Source organism: Benincasa hispida, chromosome 8 (assembly GCF_009727055.1).
Source record: "Benincasa hispida cultivar B227 chromosome 8, ASM972705v1, whole genome shotgun sequence".
Taxonomy (NCBI): domain Eukaryota; kingdom Viridiplantae; phylum Streptophyta; class Magnoliopsida; order Cucurbitales; family Cucurbitaceae; genus Benincasa; species Benincasa hispida.
The window spans coordinates 5,575,590-5,596,552 of NC_052356.1; the positions used below are offsets into that span (position 1 = coordinate 5,575,590).

Here is a 20,963-nt window from a genome sequence, read left to right on the forward strand (position 1 = left end):
ATGGGGTAAAGTGTTTACTCTATCGCATAGTGTTGGTTGCCCGATCGCGTGGACACTGGAGGTAAACGATTGAGTGGAAGCATTTGATGCTCATCGTTTAATAAAAGACGTGCACACTAAACGATCGTGTAGTTAGCATACTTCATCGTATAGTCATTGACTACATACACGATCATGCGGGATGCGATACTTAGGCGCTCGTTCAGCGATCATTTAGACGATTGTGTTGCACCGCATCGTTGTCGTTTAGACGATCGTTTAAGGTTTGTGTTATGTGTTACGCGTTGCACGATCGCATACCTCATGCTTCATCGCATAGTAAAAGGTACACGATCGTTTAGCTCTGGAAGTGTTGGTAAACGATTGAGTAAAGCTTTTACTCTTTCATGTAGACAATCGTAAGGAAGTTTGGTACACCATCAGTGGAGATGCGGATTTCGACCGGACGGTTCAAGACCTAGTTCTCCTGTTTGAACTGAAGAATCTTTGCTTTTGTAATAGTTAGCTTTAGTTTTGAGGATTTAAGGCTAATTATCCCGATTCATCAACTTTTGTTTAATATAAATGAGATGTATGTGGTTTATATGGCATAGTGTATGACATATAGATTTAAAACATACCTTAGGTTGTGCAATTATTCATGCATCATGTATTATAAGTATTATAATATGGTATGATGAAATTACAAGAAAGATGTGTATGCATCATGAAATATAAGAGTTATATTTATGCATGAAGTAAGCATTTTCATACATCATCTTTATATTATAAGCGTTATAGCATAAGGGTGAATGGAAGCATGTTTGCTTGGTTCGTTGCTATTTTGTATAAGTGTTATATAAAAGTAGCAATGAGTGAACAATGCATGGAGCATGACACTTAGGCTATTTCTAAGCGTTATAAATGTCTTGTACTTGTTTGCTTTGCGTTGTGGATGGTTTTGGTTGTTTCTGTTATAAGCGTTATAATAGAAATTATAACCAAAATCGATAAGAAAGAGTTACATGCGGACTTACGTGAACTCATGTTTTAAAAGGGTTTTAAAATTGGATTGAGATAGACCTAAGTTCAAGGTGAAGGACCTCTTAACAAAGAGTTCCATAAGCGTGTTCGGATCGCTCTAATTTTATCGTGACCGAAATACACCATATACATTCAAACGCATAGTTATGCAAACAAACAGTAATTGACGACATGCTTTGAACAAGAAATAACAAGGGAGAGAGTTCTCGTACCATTTGAAGACGCTCTTCAAACTATGGAACTCAACGCAGCAGACCTCTATCCAAACAACCAACGTCCAACATATGCGTCGACTACAGCAGCACGAACAACCGCAAACACACGAACGCAGCAGGGATGACACCACCAAAAAGGAGCCTTAGGTATTCTCGGAGTGAGAACCCAAAGCGTTGTCTTCGATGAGTTCGGTAGAGGTAGAAGGAAGAACTGATCATGTAGGCGATAAGCAAGTGGGAGAGAAAATGAAATTATCGCATAGTAAGATGTTTATCGCTTAGAAGAAACTACACGATCATGTAGATTTTACTGAACGATCATTTAGAAAATAGTAGGCGATCATTTAGCAAACACGACACACTATACAATCATTTAGGAAAGCTAATCGATCGTTTAGGACTTAGTGTGCGATCGTTTAGACGATAGGTAGGCTATCGTTTAGGCGTGAGAAATGCGATCGTTTAGGCGCTGAGCGACTATCGTATAGGCTCTCGAGTTTAAACAATCGATTACATTTTCACACCAACGCCAACCTTCCAATCTTTTTTCGAACCATTCAAAATGAAACAAATTTCATTTCATTTATCGGTTACAATAACCGACGCTGTTCCCCACTAATGCACGTCTGAGAGAGAGTTTAGGTTAATTATCATATAGTTAACCAATTAAATAATTAATAAATATAATCATATTATATTTTTACCCTATAATTTGATTTCACATATCTACTATAGTAATTTCTCCTCCACTTGATATAAATCATATTTATATCTAATTTCCTCCAAAATAATGTATCTCATACATTTAGCCAATTATATCATATATAATTAACCAGTCCAATTATATCATATATAATTAACCAGTCCAATTATATCATATATAATTGAACTTCCTCTTGTCAATTTGAACATTTCAAATTAACCTAAACACTTATTCTCGACTTTATTCAAGCTACCTAGGGGACCTAATGGACCTGTGGCTCGAAACTCCAACGGTCCGTGAATAGTTAACTAAACTCTTTAGCCACGAGATCCACCATCCATTAACTGTCAGGCATTCCACTAAAGACCAACAGCTGAACTCTTCTTACCACAAATATATTTATGTGTCCATCAGATATAACCAATCATGAGTACGATGACCCTTCACGGATGCTCGTAAGTACAGCTGGGCCAAATTATTGTTTTGTCCCTGTAGTTATATCTCACTTCTTAAGTACCACTGATTCCTCTAATGAACAATACAACATAGTCCAACTATGTGTGAACATCTCTCGGGCTAAGAGAAGGTGTGTAGACCACATTGTTCAAACCCTAGAATCAGCCCTTAAGAGAGCTATCTATCTACCTGCCTTGGGGAAGGAGTGAATTCCATCTTATGTAGTTAAATTCCCAGCTCCCAAATCGGACAAATCCTCAAAATGGTAGGTTTGAATCGGCGACCTAGCCACTCGCACCCATACAAATCAAAGGACCACCCTCAATGGCAGGAGTTTCTAACTCACTCAGGATTGAGGGAGTGAACTATGAGGAAACTTTCTCATCTTTTCTCATCTGTTATCATGCTGAAGTTTATCAAGATACTCCTGTCCATAGCCACATTTTATGATTATGAGATATGGCAAATGGACGTCAAGACTGCCTTTCTTAGTGGTAATCTTGAGGAGACCATCTACATGGCTTAACTATAGGGCTTTTCAGATAAAGAGCAAAGAGTTTGGAAGCTTAATAGGTCCACTTATGGGCTGAAACAAGTGTCTAGATCGTGGAACATTAGATTTGACAGTGCAGTTAAATTTTTTTGCTTTGATAAGAAAGTTGATGAGCCTTGTGTTTACAAGAAGATCATCGACAACTCAGTAGCTTTCTTGGTACTGTATGTGGATGATATCCTACTCATTGCGAATGATGTAGGGTTTCTGATTGACATTAAGAAGTGGCTAGCTGCCCAGTTCCAAATGAAATATTTGGGTGAGGCACAATATGTTTTAGGGATCCAAATCATTTAGAATCGCAAGAACAAGAGGTTAGCCTTGTCTTAGGCATCGTACATCGATCAAATGTTGATCAGGTACATGATGTAGGATTTCAAGAGGGGTTTGTTACTCTTCAGGTATGGAATTGTTTTGTCTAAGGATCAATGTCCTAAAGACACCTCAAGAGGTTGAGGAGATGAGACGGATTCTCTATGCTTCAGCTGTTGGAAGCTAATATATGCAATGTGGTGTACTAGACCCGACATTTACTATGTGATAGTCACGAAGATCGCATCGGAGCACAACGTTGATGATCCATTTATAAAGGCTCTCACGGCTAAAGTGTTCAAGGGTCATTTGGGGAGTCTGGATCTACAGGACATGCGACATCTTGTCTAGGACAAGTGAGAGATGATACTGGGGTATAGAGTATGCCCTAGTTTATTGTATATTGTACTTGTATTTATTATATATTGTATATTGTACTTGTATTTATTATATATTAGGACAAGTGGGAGATTGTTAGGATTGGTGTCCTAATTCTCCCGGAGTCTCATAGTTTGTAAACTGTACATATCGTTATGAATAAAATAAGAGTTATTTTATTTGGCATTTAATCATATCCAATAAACAAAGCTTTATGGTTATTGTACAAAAACTTAAGCATGTATATGAGATATACAAGCGGATCATGTCTTAAGTGATAACCTAAAAAGGTCTGTAATATAAAGATTAAGGAGGGATACCTGATCCTGGTGACACTATGGATACGACCCGCTTTGTAGAGGTTTACAAATGTTGTGAACTACTACAAATGGTAGATCTTAACCATTCATGTGGAGATATGCGAGCGAAAATGTCCTATACAAAGAGTTTGTATAAAACCGGACCACGAGATGAATAGTCTCTTTATATAACGCTATTGATACTTGAGACTTACATTCACCTAAACGATCATAGGTGACATGACCTTAATCTTGACTGTTTTGGGAACTTCTGCCTTTGAGAGCGGTCCTTTGATTAGTATGGGTGAGAGTAGCCAGATTGCCAGCTCAACATGCCTATCTTTTTGGGGATTTGTCTAATTTGGGAGTTGGGTACTCAGTTACACAAGATGGAATTCACTTCTTCCCCGAAGCAGGGGTAAGTAGATAGATTGCTCTCTTAAGGGCTGATTCCAGGTCTTTAAACATAATGGCCACAACTTCTCTTTGGAAGAGAGGACTCAGTCATAGTAGGACTATGACTTATGTTCATTAAAAGGATCAATGGTACTTAAGGAGTTAGATGTAACTACATGGGCATAACAGTTATTGGCCTAGCTGTACTTACGAGCAATCTGTGAAAGGTTATCGCACTGTTGATTGGTTGATATGGACACAAAATATATTTGTAGTAAGAAAGTGCAACTGTCAGTCTTTAGTGAAGTGTCCGACAGTTAACAGATGGTGGATTCTATGGCTAATGAGTTTCATCAGTTATTCACGTACCGTTGGAACTTCAAGCTATAGGTTCATAAGGTCCCTTTGGTAGCTCAATGGATTCAAGTTGAGAATCAGTTCTTGGTGTTGATTTGAAATGTTCAAATTGACAAGAGAAAATTCGATTATATATGATATGATCGGTGTGATGTATAAGATACATCAACTAGAGGATTAATGTAAATGTGATTTATATTAAGTACCATAAAATAGAAAAAGAGCTATGATTTATATGTATACCCCTTTTTACTTTTCATGAGAAATTGGCTAAACTAAGGAAAAAGAAAAAAGAAATAGCATTAAAAATCAGGAGATGAAATATTAAAATTATAGGTTATAAATATAATATGGTAAGTTGGTTATCATATATATTTATAATAATATTGATTATTGGATAATTATCTCTTTTTCTCTAATAACCAATTGAGTGGGATGTTATTGTGGTTTTATGGTAACTGTGACATAAAAGGAAAAAGGTTATCCTAAATTTGAGAAGAGTTGCTATTCTTAAAAAAAGAACTCATGGTTTGTTGTCAAGTAAATTGGATTCACTAAACGATAGCTAAAATAAAAACTAATCATAGAGTATACTATACGATAGTTCATTCAGTTGGTCGTAGCTAAACGAGCGTAGGGCATTACCTATACGATAGGCTGCCTTCTTCTAAACAGCATTTGTCTATACGATAGACACCTCACATCTCCCTCTTGCTCAATCATCTACACGATTATTATTCCTCTAGTCTCTTCCTCTAATCAAGTCCACACAAAGCCCACACTTCTGGATTCTCACATCGAGAATACCAAGGTAGCCATTTTGGTGGTGTCCTCACTCAACTCGACTGAGTTCGAGGTTTTGGAGGTCGTTCGTTGTGTGTTCGCATTGCTCGTGTGGTGTTTGCTGTTGATCGTGTTGTGTTGCAGTCGTTGTGTTCGAGCGTTCGTGTGTTGTTGTCTTGGAGATTGAACGAGCATTCATGATCAAGGGAGTTTGAAGCATGAGTCTTCAAAGGTATATGTAATATTTCCCTTGATCTCATGTAGCATGTTGTGATTTCGTATTGTGCAGGACTTGTAAGTTTCCGTTTCGCAACTGTAATTATTATTGTTCAATTTTGAATGGAAATTAGAACGATCATTCCGCTGCTCATGGAAATCCTCATGTCTGATTTCCTTCAGTATGTTCTAGGGATCCAGGTCATTCGGGATCATCAGAACAAGAGGCTATCTTGTCTCAGGCATCGTACATAGATCAAATGTTGATCAGGTACAAGATGCAAGATTCCAAGAGGGGTTTATTACCCTTCAGACATGGAATCGTTTTGTCTAAGGATCAATGTCCTGAAACACCTCAGGAGGTTTAGAAGATGAGACGGACTCCCTATGCTTCAGCTGTTGAAAGCTTAGTGTATGCAATGTTGTGTACTAGACCCGATATTTGCTATGCAGTAGAGATTTTTCAGTCGTTATCAATCCAATCTAGGATTAAATCACTAGACAACAGTCAAAACAATCCTCAAATATCTTCAGAGAACGAGAGACTACATGCTCGTGTATGGAGATAAGGATTTGATCCTTATAGAATACACAGACTCTAACTTTCAGACTAATAGAGATTCTCGTAAATCGACATCAGGATTAGTGTTCACTATGAAATGAAAGGTTGTAGTGTGGCGAAGCATCAAGCAAGGATGCATCGCGGACTCCACTATAGAAGCCAAATACGCAACCGCTTGTGAAATAGCTAAGGAGGCTGTTTGGCTGAGAAAATTCCTTACAGATTTAAAAGTTGTTCCAAATATGGATTTGTCGATAATTCTTTATTGTGATAACAATGAGGCTGTGGCAAATTCAAAGGAACCTCGGAGTCATCGTAGAGGTAAGCATATCAAACGGAAATATCATTTGATTAGGGAGATTGTGCATCGCGGTGATGTGATAGTCACGAAAATCGCATCGGAGCACAATGTTGTTGATCCATTTACAAAGGCTCTCACGGCTAAAGTGTTCGAGGGTCATCTGAAGAGTCTGAGTCTACGGGACATGCGGTATCTTGTCTAGGGCAAGTGAGAGATGATGCTGGGGTATAGAGTATACCCTAGTTTATTGTATATTGTACTTGTATTTTTCATGTATTGTACATTAGTCTCACGAAGCATTAGAACAAGTAGGAGATTATTGGGATTGGTGTCCTAATTCTCCCGAAGTCTCGTAGTTTGTAAACTATACACATTATTATGAATAAAATAAGAGTTATTTTATTTGGCATTACTCATATCCAATAAAAAAAAGCTCCATGGTTATTGTATATAAACTTAACCATGTATATGAGATATACAAGTGGATCATGCCTTAAGTGATAATCTAAAAGGTCTGTAGTATAAAGATTAAGAAGGGATACCTGATCCTAGTGACACTACGGATATGATTCGCTTTGTAAAGGTTTACAAGTGTTGTGAACTACTACAAATGGTAGATCCTGACCATTCATGTGGAGACATGAGAGCGGGGTGTCCTATATAAAAAGTTTGTATAAGACCGGACCACGAGATGATTAATCTCTTTATATAATATCGTTGATACTTGAGACTTACATCTCACCTAAACGACCATAGGTGACATGACCTTAATCTTGAATGTTTTGAGAACTCCTGCCTTTAAGGGCGGTCCTTTCATTAGCATGGGTGAGAGTGGCCAGATTGCCAACTCAATATGCCTACCTTTTTTCGGATTTGTCTGATTTGAGAGCTGGGAACTCAGTTACACAAGATGGAATTCACTCCTTCCCCGAAGCAAGGGTAAGTAGATAGATTGCTCTCTTAAGGGCTGATTCCGATTCTTGAACATAATAGCCACAACTTTTCTTTGGAAGAGAGAACTCAGTCATAGTAGGACTATGACTTAGGTTCATTAAAGGAATCAATGGTACTTAAGGAGTTAAATGTAACTACATTTGCATAAAGGTTAATTGACTTAGCTGTACTTACGAGCAATCTGTGAAGGGTTATCGCACTGTTGATTGGTTGATATGGACACAAAATATATATGTAGTAAGGAGAGTGCAGTTATCGGTCTTCAGTAGAGTAAAATGTCATTACAACCTAAAACTCACAGAACGAACTTTGGTCCTTGTTGAAAAGCTGTAACAACTCGACTCTCTAGGACTCAACCTAGGTTGTTACCACAATCATGCATGCACAAAATGTAAAACGCCTCCTTTTCATAACGAAATAAATGTCGAATAAATGACATCAGTTAAAAGGTTTCATTAAACTAAATAATTAAAAATCCAAGTAACAAGGTACTCATAAATCATAAAAACAAATCTAGAGAACTTCAAAATTTTTTTTAAAAAAACGAATATCAAATGAAGAGTTCTAAACATCAAGACTAAAAGTTTAAAGGCAGGAAATGAAATCATGAAACATGAGCAGAAGCATAAGACTGGTCCCAGTGGCTCGATCATGGATTCCGCTTGTCATTCGCTGGCGTATTCTTACCCTTACCTGAAAGATAAAACATGAAACGTACTCAATAAGTAACCCCACTACCGGGGTCAGGCTAGGCATCTATATCTTCTAGATGTCGACCTCTGGTGAAAGTACATAAATCTCTAGTTTTCATGGAGCATAAATAATATCTGAACTTATCCTACCGTAGTTATGAGGTTATGGAAATGTGTTATCAATTGACTGAAGCTATAGCATCTAGGGACTTAAAAGAAACCTCATTTTCAGAGGGAATTTTAGACTCAGTCGCAACAAGGTCTAAGTAATGATATGTGATTGTTTTAAGGCTAAAGAATAACATGAGGATTGGTCTAAGCAAGCTTTATAGCTGTGACAGTATAAAGCGCCATGATAAGTTGCTCATGAATGTGAGACTTAATTAGACAGAGTTATTCTCAGACATGTAGACCCTAAAAAAGACATCACAGTCGACTAGAGTAGAAATAGTTTTTATTTGACCAAATTTGTTCCGATACTTATCTTCAGATGACACAGTATATAGCATGATCAGTTTCTTCACTACACTTATGAAGTTTTCCCTTTGACAGAATGGTGAGCTCAGATATATGTTTTAGTAGATAAGACTTTATTAAGTTCATGACAGTTTTCACAGTTCTTAGTTTGGACGTATTAAAGTGTTGTCAATTTTCAGCATCTTGAGTTTCATAGTTATTTATGGAAGAGGTTGTTACACTTCTTTTGGTACTAGTTTCAGTTATGTCAAACGACGATCCTCGTTTTACATCTATTTTTTAAAAAAAGAATCTCCAGTTAGCATTGGGTACTCAATTGGATTTTATAACAACTTTTCACCCACAGGCTGATGGTCAGATAGAACGTTTGAACTAGACATTGGAGGATATGTTGCGTGCTTGTGCGTTAGAGTTTTCAGGGAAATGGGACTCTCACTTGCATTTAATGTAATTCGCATATAATAACAGTTATCAGCAACCATTGGCATCTCGCCGTTTAAAGGCCTATATAGGAAGAGTTGTAGGTCGCATGTATGCGGGGATGAGTTCGGTGAAAGGAAGTTGCTAGGACCTAAGTTTGTGCAGACCACGAATGAGGCAATAAAAAAGGTTAGAGCACGTATGCAAACAGCTCAGAGCAGACAAAAAAGTTATGCCAGTGTTAGGTGTAAAGACCTAGAGTTTGAAACTGGTGACGAAGTGTTCTTGAAAGTGACACTTATGAAAGGTGTTCTGAGGTTTGGAAGGAAGAAGAAGTTAAGTCCACGATTTAATGAACCTTTCGAGGTATTGGAGCAAATTGGTCTTGTAGCTTATTGGTTAGCATTGCCACCATCTCTATCATTCATTCACAATGTTTTCCATGTTTCGATGCTGAGGAAGTATGTGACAAATTTGTCCCATGTAGTGGACTTTAAACCATTACAGTTGAATTCTCGCGCAGAGATATGAAAACTTTATGCAACAGGGTGATAGCACCAGTGGAAGTTCTGTGGCAGAATCATCAAATTGAAGAGGATACCAGGGAGTGAAAGGATGTGATGAGAGCCCAGTACCCGAAGCTTTTCAAGAATGAACTTTCGAGGAAGAAAGTTCTTTGGGAAGGGAAAAATGTAACATCCCGAGTTTTTTCGTAAGTTAAATTCAGTATTCGTAAGAATTGAGAATATTTTTGAATTTTGGAAGTTAAATTGAATTACTATATAAAGATAATTCGATTTTATTATTTGTTCAGAAGGAAATTTTTTAATTTAGATTTGATTAAAGGCAAATTTAGGAATTTGAAGAGGAAAAGGGGAAAGGGATTAAATACGTATATATTTACATTTACGTTGGATTTGGAACTAAAATATATGTATTAATTTGAGTTAATTAAAAAGAAAAAAAAACAATTAAACCCTTTTTTCTCTTCCCCTCGCGCACTTATTTATTGATTCAATTGTGATATAGAAGGTTGGAATTGAAGATTTAAAGCGGCTGCCCGTCGAGATTAAAGGTTGAATTTGTGACTAGATTTTTCGGGTTGTATTGATTTTGTAGCATGAGGTGATGTTTGGGCCAACACACTTTGGGTAAGATTATTGGAAATTATTTGGTTAATTTGGTTATTGGAACTAAGCCATTTTTATTAATTTTAGATTTGGATTATGTTTAGGCTTGATTCAAGATTCATCTAAGCTAGGAGGAAGATTAATTTGCTTGTCGCTTAGACGTAATTTTAAGGTAAGTAATCATACTACTGGAACTCACCATGTGCCAGGCGAAAGTTTAAGTTTTATTGAGGTTTTGAGGCTGGTTGTTTAGATTAATGTTTATGTATCACTCATTTGAGATCCTAAGGAACTGATTACGTATGAAAGATGTTTGAATGCTAGCGTGATTTCAGTATTTTTGTTATATGAAGTTCTTCGTGACTTATGAGTATGATGAGGTCTTATTAACACTAGCATGAACTTCAATATTGTTAGTTATACGAACTTTTGATTGACTTATGAGTATGATGAGGTCTTATGAACACTAGCCTGAACTTCAATATTGTTGGTTATATGAGCCTTTGATTGACTTATGAGTATGNAGTATGATGAGGTCTTATGAACACTAGCCTGAACTTCAATATTGTTGGTTATATGAGCCTTTGATTGACTTATGAGTATGATGAGGTCTTATGAATGCTAGCATGAACTTCAATATTGTTAGTTATACGAGCTTTTGATTGACTTATGAGTATGGTGAGGTCTTATGAATGCTAGCATGAACTTCAGTATTATTAGTTATATGAGCTTTTGATTGACTTATGAGTATGATGAGGTCTTATGAATGCTAGCATGAACTTCAGTATTGTTAGTTATATGAGCTTTTGATTGACCTATAAGTATGATGAGATGTATTTACATGTTATAGAACTATGTTATAATGCATGTGATGTTTACTATAGTGATAGCATCCTTACCATTTGTTAGATACTCACTAGAGGTGGTGACTTCCTTCGGGGTTTACCAGAGGTTGTGCTTCCTACAAGATGCACTAGAGGTGGTATTTCCTTTGGGATTCTCTGAAGATTGTGTCTTCTTCAGGATTCATTAGAGGTGGTGTTTCCTTCGGGATTCACTATAGGTTGTGTTTCCTTGGGGATTCACTAGAGGTTGTGTTTCCTTCAGGATTCACTAGAGGTTGTGTTTCCTTCGAGATTCACTAGAGGTGGTGTTTCCTTCAGGATTCACTAGAGGTGGTGTTTCCTTCGGGATTCACTAGAGGTGATGTTTCCTTCGGGATTCACTAGAGGTCGTATTTCCTTCGGGATTCATAGAGGTTGTGTCTCCTTCGAGATTCATCAGAGGTCGTGTCTCCTTTGAGATTCACTAGAGGTTATGAGTACTCTTAACTACGGTAGGATGAGTTCAAATATTATTTATGCTCCATGAAAACTAGAGATATATGTACGTTCACCAAAGGTCAGCATCTAAAGGATATAGATGCCTAACTTGACCCATATAGATGCCTAACTTGACCCTGGTAGTGGGTTTACTTACTGAGTATTTTATACTCATCTTTTCCATGTTTTATCTTTCAGAGATACGTCGGCAAATAACAAATGGAATCCGTCATCGAGCCACTAGGACCAGTCTTATGCTTCCGCTCATGTTTCATGATTTCATTTCCTGCATTTAAACTCTTAGTCTTGATGTTTAAAACTCTTCATTTTGATATTCATTTTTTTTCTTTTTAATTAACTCAAATTAATACGTATTTTCTAATTCCAAACCCAACATAAATGTAAATATATACATGTTTAATTCATTTCCCCTTTTCCTCTTCAAATTCCCAAATTTTCCTTTAATCAAATCTAAATTTCAAAATTTCCTTCTGAACATGTAATAAAATTGAGTTATCCTTTTATAGTAATTCAATTTAACTTCTAAAATTCAAAAATATTCTCAATTCTTACAAAATATTGAATTTAACTTACAAACAAACTCGGGATGTTACAAAAGCATTCAAATGAGTTTGTTAACAATCCAAATAAGGATGATGTTGTCAGATCGTAGGGGATGCAAGAGAATGATGGGGCCATTAGGTGCCAAATTTAGATTCTGAATCTTGGGCCTAGGGCGTGACAGATGGTATCAGAGAGGGACCTCTCTGAATAAGATGTGGTTCGAGGATGAGCTAAGCAGAAGTAGTGGGCATGTAACGCCCCGAGTTTAAGAGAAGGACATGAATGAACTAAGATTTCATCAAAATGAGAGGGATCCTAAGGACATGAAAGTATGATTAAGAAATGCTTAAAAAAATTGAAGGTCACTACCTATACCAACAAGGTGCACCTTCTTTTTTTGTAGATTAATCATAAGAACTCAAACGTGCTTAGCTCGGAGCAATCCTATGTTAGGTGACCTCATGGAAATTTTTCTAAGATGCATGTGAGTGAGAACAAAGCATGATGAAAGGACAAATGTGTTGGGGTTGATGCCCTAAATCTCGTAAGGTCCTATAGTTTGTAAACTTTGTATGAACAAACTCTTATGTGATTAATAAAATATATGATATTCTATTCACTTTGTCTATAAATTTTTTTATATTTTAGTCGCATTAACCACAAACCAATAAACTAACATCCAAAGTTATCATTGTAACTTAAACATGTATGTGGATTCATACAAGTGGATCATGTTTAAGTGAAAACCTAAATGATCTATAGTATATGGATAAGACTGAGTACCTTATCCCGGTGACACTACGTATGACCCGCTTTGTAAGTGTTACAATTGTTGTAAAGTGCTACAAATGATCTGATCCTGATCATTCATGTAATAGACATGTGAGCAGGGATATTCTATACAAAGGAGTTTGTATAAGACCAAACCACAAAATGTTTAGCCTCATTATATAGCACCGTTCATAAAAGAGACTTACATTTCACCAGGATGACCAAAGGTAACATGACCTGAATCCTGAGTGAGTGGTGAACTCCTACCTATGAGAGCAGTCCTTTGATTTGTATGAGTGAGAGTGGTCAGATCCCTGACTCAACAAACCTAGCACTATGGAGATTCGTTTGATTGTGGAGCTGGAAACACAGCTATATAAGATGAAATTCACTCTTTCCCTAAAGCAGGGGCAAGTAGATGAATTGCTCCCTTAAGGACTGATTTTGAGTCTTGAACAATGTGGCGCCATACCATCTTCTGGCCTGAAAGGGATTTAGTCATAGTAGAACTATGATCTATTGTTCATTAGAGGAATCTGTTGTACTTGAGGAATTAGATGTAACTACAGGGGTAAAACGGTAATTTAGCTCAACTATACTTACGAGCAATTTGTGAAGGGTCATCGTACTGTTGATTGGTTATATCCAATGGACATAAAAATATATCTGTAGTGTGAAGAGCGCAGTTGTCGATCTTTAGTGGAGTGCCCGACAGTTAACGGATGGTGGATAATATAATTAAAGAGTTTAACTAATTATTCATGTACCATTGGAGTTTCAAGCTACAGGTCCATAAGGTCCCCTTGGTAGCTCGAAAGGATTTAGTTGAGAATCAGTTTTTGGGTTAATTTGAATTGTTCAAATTAATAAGAGGAATTTAATTATATATGTTGTTTCAATTATATATGATATAATTGTTATAATTTATTTAATACATTACAGTGTAATGGAGGAAATAAATATTTGAATGAAATTCAAATGTATTATCTATGAATATGATTCATAGTTATTAAATTTAATATAAACATGATAATATAAATATGAATTATATTAAATGTCATAAATTTAATATATATATGATTTATATGATACAATATTAAAACTATAGGTAATCTGTTATATTTGATATAACATATAGTTTAATATAAATATAATATGATAAGTTAGTTATCATATTTATTTATATTATTTTATTATTATTTGAATAATAATTTCCCTCTTTTCTCTCCAACCACCTTAATGGGTGGTTATTGTTTTTTTGTGGTAAGAGGAATAAAAGAAAATTGTTTTCTCTTCCTCCTGAATGGCTAACATTGGATTTACTAAACAATTGAAAGAGTTGCAGAAAAGATTTATGTGTTCCTCAATCTTCTTCCTCCACATGCAAACTAACCATCCTAACCAAAATAGTCAAAGCTCACCACTCATGGGTTCTCACCCCCAAAAATACCAAAGGCTCATTGTGGTAGTGTCCTCTCTGTTTGGTTCATAAAGTTCTTGAAGAAGGTCTTCAAGAGTAGTTGTTTTTGTTTGAGGCTCGTGGTTATTTGAGGGATATGTGAAGAAAAAGGTTCTTCAAGGGTGGTAATGTATCTTGAACCCTTTTTTCTTGTATCAAGCATGTTGTAATTTATTTTGAATACATATCTTGTATGTTTACTGTAAATTATATTTTCAATAATTAATGGAATTTGGACGATCCGCTTCCGCTCAAGAATCTCCTTCAAAACGAGTTCCTTTAAAGTGTTGGTTTGTGGGGTAACTTTCACTTCTAGAAACATTCAAGACAAATAAGGATGATGTTGCTAGATCGCAGGAGATGCAGGAAAATGTCGGGGCCATCAAGTGTCGAATTCGGGTTTCGAATTCTGGGCCTAGGGCAATACAATATGTGGCAAGCACACTTTGGTGTGCAAATATTTCTCTTTTGCAGGTCATGTTTTCTTCCTCCAAAACAAATTTATCATTATTGTTAAAAGAGGTCAAGAGGGTAAAGATTTTAGCATCAACACACTTCTTTTAAGGTTGCCAAAAATAGTAGACTGTTTAATAATATTTCTGTTTTCTATTTTTGTTTCTCATTCGTTAAAAACATACTTGTTTGATAAATCATCTAGTTTATGGTCCCTAAAATTAAATTCAAACAAATAATTTCCCATATATTATAATTTGTTTAAATTAGGAATTTATAATTAATGTCTATTTAGTCTTTTTGAATTTTTTATTTTGTTAAATTAGAAGTGTAATCTCTAAATTTTGAGATTTATGTTTATTTAGTTTCTGAACTTTTAAAAATGTTGAATGGGTACGTGACAAATATGAAATTATAAAAAAAAAAATGATCTATCTGATTTAAATTGAATTTTATATCTAATAAGACTCGGGACATTCAATTTTATATTTAATAGATGCATGAATCTATTTATAATTTTACACATGCCATCTTTATCATTTGGCCAACTATATATGTTCAAATCAATTAAAATTCACCCAACGAGAAAAATTCATGCTTGTAATGCTAAAACTTAAAAGAAGTATAAGAGAAATAATTTCAACAAGGCAAAAGATATGCTGTTTCACAAAAGAAGTTTGCACTTGTAACTTTAGGGCCGGTTTGTTTCACACAGATATTTCCATGGAATTTCAAACTAACATTAAATATCCTTGTTTGTTTGATGGTATTTCACTTTTTAAAATCCAAAATATCATTATCTAGAGAACATTAAAACCCACTTGACATGGATTTTTTAATACCCTCCAAACTTATGGGATTTTTATACTGGATGAATAGAGTCTGATAAATTAATAAATTAATATCGATTAATCATTAATTTTAATTAATTATTAAATAAAAATATATTATTTTAGACTCAATAAATTCCAACTAATATATTTATCATAGATATTTTATGTTCTCTTATCTATTTAATATAAGATTTTATTATTAAGTATTAATATTCTAATTAATTTATATTTATTTAATCATTTTTATTATTAAATAAAATAATTTAAATAATATTTAATTAAAAACTATTCATTTATTAATATTTCAAGTGATTAAATAACATTAATTATTCTCCAACATTTTATTAAACATTTATTTAGTTTTGTTTCTATATATAAAATTGGTAAATTAAACACATTTATTAACTTTTGATTATTATGCATATCCAAACATAGACATTAATTATCTCAGACATTTAATATCTATATCTATGAAATAATATCTACGATTCAAACAACCCCTTGTTTATAGTGTAGTAGAAGGCATACCTTTAGCCTTTCTATGCCATTTATAAGCAAGTTCACCTATATCATGTCTTATATCATATCACATTTGAAAATGGAGAGTTTTGGTTTTGATAGCTTCAGCTTATGCCTTATATCATGTCTACTTCCATTGCAATACATTTATTAACTAAATTTGAATCATCTTGTCACACTGTATCAACTTGTGAAATTATAAACAAAACAATACCAAGCTGATTATTCATGGACTAAGCTCATTGTTCAAGTGATGATGTAAACCAAACATCAACAGATTCTGATTATTTTCTGTATTCTACACTCAATCAACTGTGTATGGTACATGAATCTTTTCTAACGAATACAAAAGAATAGGATACAACGATGTACAAATACGGTCGAAAAATTTGTCAAGTATATTTTTCCTATCAGAAATCTACTACTCTAACTGTGAACAAATTTCAAATTTCCTAAGAAGATCTCTTAAACCACTGTTGGTGAGGTCTGCTTACTAGAAAACCATCGTCCTTCGTTCAACTTTTCTTTGATTTCAGTTTTTGCTAAGCGAATCAAGCAGAGAGCCGCAAAGAATATGGAAAGAATCAGCACGAAAAACACACCGTTCCATCCAAAACTGGAAACATATCCTGCCATTAGAGGGCCAAGAGCTGCCCCAACAGATCCAGTCCCATCAATGATCGCGGTTACAGTTGCTAAAGCGCGGGAATTCCCTCCAATCGAACTCTGCGTACCGAGATCAGCAGCAACTGCTGTTGTAATAAGCGAGTACGGGCCATTGACAAATAATCCAGAAAGAAACATCAAACAGGTGTTGGTGACAGTGGAAATGCTCCCAAAAGTACGGTAAAGAATTAGAGCAGGAACTGATAGTACTAGGAATGTTATTGAAGTAACTGCACGGGCATCAATCAAATCAGAGATAAATCCTGCTAATATTCCACCACAAACACCTCCGATATCGAAAATCGTTGAGAGTATGCCGGCTGTTTTATGAGATAAATGCACACCAGCAACAGCTAACCAACAGAGAAAAACTAGTATAAGCAATGGAGACTTCAAAACTGGATTTAGAAAATCATTTCTACATCACATCATTCTGTACCTATTTAAACGTATGGACCCTTCAGAATGAAGTGTCTAAACAACTAATGCTATGCTATTTGCAGCTTTTTAGAACTCTCTAAGACACATTCATTATAAAATTTGTATTTCAAATAATGTTAACATTCCTTAGCAATGAGAAATGGGTACCTGTGTGCCTGATGTAAAATGGCAACCAGTAGAGAAAGGTGTAAGCGACCAGCTTCGAAAAGAAAAGACAAACGGCAAATGGTGCAACACCCGGTAACTTCCATGCCTCCAAGAAACCAATTGCAGCCATAGAATCTGAATGCTCATCATCAAGCAACACTGCCTCCTCAGAATCTGTAATCTCCAATTTTTCAACTGGACTCACCTCAGCGTTCAATTCAATCTCAGTAACAGAGTTTTCAAAGCCAATGTCTCTTGGACTTACAACAAGAAACAGAAACACCAAAACACCAACGAAAATCACCAAAGCTCCCGGTACCACAAACGACCAACCCCATCCAAGTTCCAAGATCCCGGAAGCTATAATCGACCCGACAATGTTTCCAACTGAAGTATGCGAATTCCAGATCCCCATTATCAGTCCCCTCCTAGCTCTCCCAAACCAATTTCCTACAATTGCCACCACACATGGCCATCCAATTGACTGAACTAGACCACACACAATCTGAACACTAAAGAAAAACCACAAGACATGAAGATTTAACCAATATCCTAACCCGAATAGTATCGTACAAATACCGCTACCCATCATCCCAAAAACAAGAAACAACCTCAAATCAATACGGTCACCAACATGTCCTGCAAAATACATCCCAATGGAATATGCAGAAAGAAATGCAAGATCAAGCTTCCCGAGCAACTGGGTGCCATCAGGGCCATTAAAAGGAGCCCACCCAGTTCCATTTGAGGTCAAATCAGATTCAATTGAAGTCGAATTCAGCAAAATGGCTGACGAGTTTACCGGGATTGTTGGTCCAAGCACACTCTTGACAATGCTGGGAGGTTTTCTTGAGGCGTGGAAGGACGCATATGCAAAGAAAGTAATGGTGAGAACTAAGATTCTGTGAAAATCTAAAGTTCTATGGGGAGGTTTGAGGTTTGGTATCAAATCAATCGCTGGAGCAACGGAGCGATTGGGTTGCATCGTAACCGATCTGGGAAGATAATCACTTCCCAGTAAAACAAAGAACAACTAACGAAAACCCTATAACAGTTTCAAGATTAAAGAAGACGAAATTGCTGCAAAACCTATGCAATCTGTCCAAAATAAAAAAGAAAAGATAAGAAACTCTACAAATTTGAATCTTCCGTCCCCCCCATTTGCAAATAACAAGATCAGTTACAGACGATTACAATGTCTGATTCGAAGAAATAGAACCCTGAATCAGACACTGAAATTTCCGGGAAAGAGGAGGTAATGAATTAAATGTTATTGCTTCGGATTTAAGATTTGAGAAGGACGGATCTGAGAAAAGTCCAATGTTTGGGTTCCGGGTCGGATCTTCTGGTCATGGTCGGGACTTAACCGTTACCAAGTTTGACTTCCCAAACGTAACACACCTTACATTAAACTAGAGAAGATTAGGTTAGGGTAAATTGGGTGTTTTTTAAATAAAAAAAAAAATTAGGAAAAACAGTTCATTTTGAAAATTTTCAGGTGAATAGAGTTCTTTTTTTTTTTTTTTTTTTTTTTTTATTGACAGACGCATTCTTGTGACGTTAAGGGGTGTTTTTTTTCTTCAAAAAAATTAATTATTTTTTTAATTCCCAGCTTATCTTTCTTTAAATTATTCTCAACCTATCTTTTTCTTAAAAATAATTCCCAACCTATCTTTATTTCTTCTCCTTCATTTTTTTTTAAAATTATTTATGCGAAGGGTAAAAATTTGAATGAATAGAAGCCAGTTTGGTTTGAATGGTTCAAACAGTCGTACAATATGGCTGGCAGGGACAACGCGGAACGAAGGAACCATGTCGACGACAGATAAACAAGACAGGGAGACAGTAATTCCAGCCGTCTTGGGTTACAACTACTTGAGTGTCGAAAGACCAGTGCTTGGTCTCCAAAATGGGTTTTTCTCATGGGCAGGATCAGATCTCATTTGATGAATACTAGTGTTCTTCGATGAAACGTTGATGAAAGGATCGTTCTGAAAGCTCTTTGGGTCGTGAATGTTGTTGAAGAGAAGAGATTTGGCTGGTCATTCTCGTCATCCTCAAATGTCATCCATTGCATTATTATAAAGGGGAAACAATAACAATCAAATTATAGAGTTTGATGCTGTTCTTAACTATAAAATGAGGGCTGGGTCCTACTTTGGGAAGAAATTCTTGAGGTCGGCTTTTTGTGATGACCCAAAACTAAAAACGGAAGTGAAGTTTTTTCCATCTCTCAAGTCAATAATCGACCATTCTTCTGAATTCTCTTTCAGATTCTCTTTTGGGTCAGCTACAATCACATCTCTGGCTTCAATTTCAGCTCCTTGAACCGCTAATCTCCGAAGCAGAGGCCTCTTTCGAATATAGAAGCTCCTGATAAGAACAAAAACATACAAAAGGAAAAGAAAGAAACCCACATTTGGTTCCTAAAACAGAATCCTTCAAGAAAAACAGAGCGCGCACACATAAAACAGAGCATTTATAAACTACGAACCTGCAAGAACAACTTATCTCTCAATATAACTCGGTGTTCACGTTCCAATGGTGAAGCGATCGGAGTATTGAGCAAATGGGTTTTGGAATCTGAAACTTCTTTTTCAGCTAAAAAGAACTTCATTGTGAAGACCCATCGATTTGATCATCTGGTGGAAGGAATCTTGCTGCCAATTGAGATTATCAGACTGGAGCTTCGCCAACTTCTGATCGGCTGCCGGTTGAAAGGAACAATGGACTTACAGAGAGAGGTGATTGAATCATTGAGAGTAGAATAGTAAGTGGGTGTGTAAGAATACACCATTATTGTTCTGGTTTGAATCTTTGAAATTGGAAAAACAGGAAGGAGAAAACAAGTTGTGTTGTTTTTGTGTGTTCTTATAAGAGATTTTTGAAGGTCCTTGTTGAGTGTAAAATGTAGTATACTAGTTTTGTAGTTGTTTCACAATTTGAATTTGAGGGATTTTGAAAACGGTCATAAGAAAGTAGCCGTTGGGGCGAACGTTCTTTTGAAAAGATGTTCAACTTCCAAATTTCATGATATGAATGTTATTTGCAATTTATTAGAGCATTAAAGACATATTGCAATTAGTTATATCCTTGTATCAATAAGAGCGTAGCTCAACTGTCATAGTGTCTATAGACTTCGAGGTTTGAGATTCGATTCCCCCACCCACATTTTAATTACAATACCTTTCTAAAAAAAAGAGTTTGATTATAAATATTGCAAAATATACTAGTAACATGTGTATTAAGCACTTGAGTGTTTCTCAATATTGCATGGATTGAAGTACCTCAAGTACTAATTCTATTTATTTTTACATCCCAATATATTCAATTGAATTTTTTAAATTAAGAAATCAATTTCAATGCAATCAACTTTGTTCTAAAAAATATATATTAATAACTTACGTCATTTTTGTTCCAACACTTTGATGTTTGTTCAATTTTAGCTTCGTTACTTTTAAATGTTTCATTTTAATCTTCATACCTTTAAGAAATCTTAAATTTAATGTCTATTATTTGTTTATTATTGATTTTTTAAAAAACCATTTTTGATATTTTTTA

At 35.5% G+C, this 20,963-nt stretch overlaps 1 protein-coding gene across 1 annotated transcript; it reads right to left on the reverse strand.

Annotated features, from left to right (window-relative positions):
• Positions 1-16,390: 16,390 nt before the first annotated feature.
• Positions 16,391-18,693, reverse strand: LOC120083849 (putative glycerol-3-phosphate transporter 5). The gene is made up of 2 exons (XM_039039735.1): positions 17,403-18,693; positions 16,391-17,167 (listed from the first exon to the last, which is right to left on the reverse strand). The coding sequence occupies exons 1-2, from the start codon at positions 18,385-18,387 to the stop codon at positions 16,614-16,616; spliced, it is 1,539 nt and encodes a 512-aa protein (XP_038895663.1). The 5' UTR covers positions 18,388-18,693; the 3' UTR covers positions 16,391-16,613.
• Between the last annotated feature and the right edge of the window lie 2,270 nt (positions 18,694-20,963).

Coding starts and splice junctions, on each gene's coding strand:
- LOC120083849 (XM_039039735.1), bottom strand. CDS start 18,387: ATGCAACCCAATCGCTCCGTTGCTCCAGCGATTGATTTGATACCAAAC. Junction 17,168..17,402: donor ATTTTACATCAGGCACACAG/GTACCCATTTCT, acceptor TCTGTTGGTTAG/CTGTTGCTGGTGTGCATTTA.